The sequence below is a fragment of the Panicum virgatum genome, chromosome 5K (genome assembly GCF_016808335.1).
Source record: "Panicum virgatum strain AP13 chromosome 5K, P.virgatum_v5, whole genome shotgun sequence".
Classification (NCBI taxonomy): Eukaryota; Viridiplantae; Streptophyta; class Magnoliopsida; order Poales; family Poaceae; genus Panicum; species Panicum virgatum.
Genome location: NC_053140.1, coordinates 9,161,565 through 9,165,414, shown reverse-complemented (window position 1 = coordinate 9,165,414; position 3,850 = coordinate 9,161,565). Strand labels below are relative to the sequence as shown.

Here is a 3,850-nt window from a genome sequence, read left to right as displayed (position 1 = left end):
GTTAAATAAAAAAACGTGCATACAAAAATATACAAATACAATGTAAAACATGTTATACATTGTATTAATGTAAAAATAGTATAAAAGAGGGTTGGAGGTTCATTTAGGCTAAAACATGTTATACAAACATTCAAATTTTGAACTAAAGTGGGTTTTCTGTCGGTTTTTTGTTCAACTACCCGGTTCCCACTCAAACCGGACCGGTTTACCGGCCTAATCGGTCGGTTAACCGGTGGAAACCGGTTGAACTATCGTTTTTGATTTGGAATTTGAATTTGATCGGTTTTTTCCAGTTACCGGTCAAACCGGTCCGGTTTTCCGAAACCAGACGGCGCCGATTTCATTCTACCGGTCGGTAAAAAAACCCTAGGCTCACGTCAGCTTTTGACGGAATGGACGGAAGGACAAGAACTCAAATGAAATTCATTTTTGTCAAACAAGCAATTCAATCGAAAAGAGGTCAAGAAATTAAATTGAACTTTTGTTAGGACCAAAGGAACTAATTTACTCATTCTTTTTGGAGAAATTACTTTGCATGAGAATCAAAGGATCATTCATAATATTTCTAAGATATCAATTCAAATAGAACTATGAAAATAGAATAATTTAATTTTAGAAATATGACGTTCCACTGTGTTTTTATGATACATATGCACTCTCTCAATATCCCTCAAATTCCCATGTTTGTCTTTATCACATACAGTATGCCGCAGAGAAAGAAGATTATTCCTTTATCGAAAAGAAACATAGTACCACTTGGCGAGTTAAAGTAACTTGATTCAAACGCTAGAAATACCAAAATACCGCATAATGTTCGCCTCACGGTGAGATATAACTGCATAATTACCGAGAAGACCCAGGGTGAGAACATAATCTTACATGCATGGAGTATTGATTGAAATCTATTTGCAAAATTTTTTTATGGATGAGTGTAATTTTTCGTGACGAATATAACGAAAGTAATTAATCCATGATTGGCTATAGTGATGCTAGAGTAATCATCCTCTAATCACACAGTCAAATGTCTCATTAGATTGGTCAAGATTTCTAGTGCAGGAGTTCTGGAGTTGTTTTTGTAAACTGTCTTTGTTTGATATTTTTAATTAGCTAGAAATTCTAGACTGAAACCAAACAGGACAAGGCTACCAAAATGGTCTCAGTTGCAGTTTAACCACCATTTTTTATGTAAGATTGGATTTTTTTTAAGGAAAAAGGAATGGATATTTTCGTGGATACCTCCCCATTCTATTTGTGTGCTCTGCTAACCGCACGGGCCGGTTCAGAGTTCAGTCTTCAGTCCACTCAACTCCACCAAAAGGTCTCGGCGCGCTCCACCTTGGGCCTTGGCCATGTCTGAGCAGCAGAAGAGAGTTTCCACGCCGGAGAACGGCCACGGCGGCAAGAGGCCCAGGGGGGTGACCACACCCGACGGCGTGGTCAAGCAGGAGCAGCGAGGGCAAGAGCAAGCGGAGGCCAGCCAGGGCGGCGAGGGAGAGGGAGCCGTGGTGGCCGTGGTGCAAGCCATGGAGGAGCCGCAGATGAACATCAGGATCCCCGTCGCGCGTCTCCACTGCCACGCCTGCCTCCTCCCCCTCAAGCCCCCCATCTTCAAGGTCAATTTGCTTCTCCGGCTGACCGATGCCAAGATTTGGAGATGAAATTTTGGTTCTTTTTCGGGTGGTGAGGGTTTTCCGCGAGCAAATCTTGAGCCTTGAAAAAAAATCAAGAGCTTGTTTTGGATTGGGGTTTTGTTCTACGAAATCTTGAATCTTTATTGGACGGAAAGAATCTCGTGCGAGGAAACGTTGATGTCATGATTGATCGATTCCCTCGAACTGTCTCCGTGGTTTTCAATTGCAGTGCGAGGCCGGGCACGTCGTGTGTTCCACCTGCCGCGGCGGCCACGGCCAGGCCTGCGCCCGCGCTGCCACCTACGCCGCCTGCGCCGAGCTTGATGACGTCGTGCGCAAAGCCAAGGTGCCCTGCGCCTACTCGGAGTACGGGTGCACGAGCTGGGTCGTCTACCACGAGGCGGCGGACCACCACCGGTCCTGCCCCTGCGGGCCCTGCTTCTGCCCGGACCATGACTGCGAGCTCTTCACCTCGCCGGCGAGGCTGGCCGAGCACTTGGGCACCCACCATGCCTGGCCCGTCACCAAGATCGCCTACGGGAAGCCGTGCAAGCTCGCCGTCCCGGGGCCGCAGGGCGGGCAGGTCCTTCTGGGCGAGACCGACGGGTGCGTGTTTCTGGTGTCCCCGTGCACGCTCGGCGCGGCCACGGCCGTGTCGCTGGTGTGCGTGAGGACGAGCGGCGACGCGGCGGCTGGCGTGCCCCAGTTCCGCTGCAAGCTCTGGGTGGAGGTCAAGGGCAACAAGGAGAACCTGGTGCTGGTCACGTCCATGGTGGCCAGCAGCGACCTGTCCGGCGGGTTCGTGGCGGCCAACCAGGGCATGTTCATGGCGGTGCCGCCGGAGCTACTGCACGACGAGTCCGGCGAGGCGCCCGCCCTCATGGTCCGCATCGACAGGGTCACCGCAGCCCTTGCGGCTGCCAGGTCCCCGTCCGCCACTCCGCCGTCGAGGCTCGCCAAGCGGCTGCAGTAATGGGAAATCGAAGACTAGGCAGCAATTAGATTGGTTTCAGCAGTGCCTTCCATCTATTGCGTGTGTATTGGCAACTAGATTTTCAGTATGGTGGCATGGATGTGTACTCTGAATACTCTGATGTTAGCATCCATGGATTATCGACCTGACAAATGTGGTCTGCTAGTACTTTCCCGTCTTAACTCTTTAAGTATCCATTTGTTTTTGAGTTCTTGATGGGCCTAGAAAGTTTTACACTCCGAAATCAAGTAGATTGTGATCCCAATTTCACAAGTGGAAGGGAATCGCAATATAGATGTACCTGTACCTTTATAACACCATTTCTATGAAGAAGTAGAACCAGATGCGCAGATTAACCAAACCATTTACAATCTCTCTCACAGATCCAATGAGAGGATCATGACTTACAGATGATGTTAACTACCTTCTCTATTGATTGCAGCACCCTGTATTACCTTTCAATATTGTGAAATTACTACTTTACATTTTTTTTAGAGTTTCCTCATTACTTTGCTTGGTGCATCTTTGTTTTTTCAGGCTACCAAGCTAATTGGAGAAGTGCTGCTGCTGTAGAGACAGTATGGTCCACTGAATGGATCCATTGACAAGATTAATAAGGCACTCTGAAATGGTAAGAATCCCTTATTGTTTAAATAAAAGTGCTGCTTCCGACTTGGGTTGTTTCATTCACTAACCACAGTAAAATGGTACATAAGAATATAATATTCATGCCACCAATTTTTTGTCCCATATAGATTTGAGTTAGAGGCTGCTAATTTTACCTTAGGTTCCAGTTCCATGCTAATCTAGCAAGAGACCCCTGTTCAAAAAACATAAGATAGGAAGCAATATAGCCTTTCTGTAAAAATCTCGCTGCAAAGATTTGTTGTTCACTTCTTCAATCTTTTGTGGTATTGCGTCACTCAAATATTAATTCTTTCAGTATTAAAGGTCCTCTTGTATCATCATACATGGCCACCTTATTTGCATAAATGCAAAATTGCTTACAATATAGCCAAAAAAGATTAAAAGATCTATTCACCTCTACTGGTCCATACCCCAAAGTATAAATGTCAAAATATGCAAGGACCCCAGAACTGGGGTACCCCCTTGCAGTGACTAAACAAGAGCCTTGTGGTTATCCTTAACTACAACCAAACCGCCGGACCCCTGTGATCTGGAGCCATGTTCACATGACAACGGTCCCGGACCTGCCCCCCGGCTGGGGAAGGTATGGGAGCACCGC

General features: G+C 46.8%; 1 protein-coding gene across 1 annotated transcript; it reads left to right on the top strand.

Moving 5' to 3' along the window:
• The first annotated feature begins 1,273 nt into the window (after positions 1-1,273).
• On the top strand, positions 1,274-2,937 carry LOC120706146 (E3 ubiquitin-protein ligase SINA-like 10). The gene is made up of 2 exons (XM_039990719.1): positions 1,274-1,613; positions 1,861-2,937. Exons 1-2 carry the CDS (start codon positions 1,350-1,352, stop codon positions 2,602-2,604), a joined length of 1,008 nt encoding a protein of 335 aa, XP_039846653.1. The 5' UTR covers positions 1,274-1,349; the 3' UTR covers positions 2,605-2,937.
• The last annotated feature ends 913 nt before the right edge of the window (positions 2,938-3,850 follow it).

Excerpts from the sequence above, each read along its gene's own strand:
- LOC120706146 (XM_039990719.1), top strand. The coding sequence starts at position 1,350 with ATGTCTGAGCAGCAGAAGAGAGTTTCCACGCCGGAGAACGGCCACGGC. Across the intron at positions 1,614-1,860 it reads TCAAGCCCCCCATCTTCAAG|TGCGAGGCCGGGCACGTCGT; the intron begins GTCAATTTGCTT and ends TTTCAATTGCAG.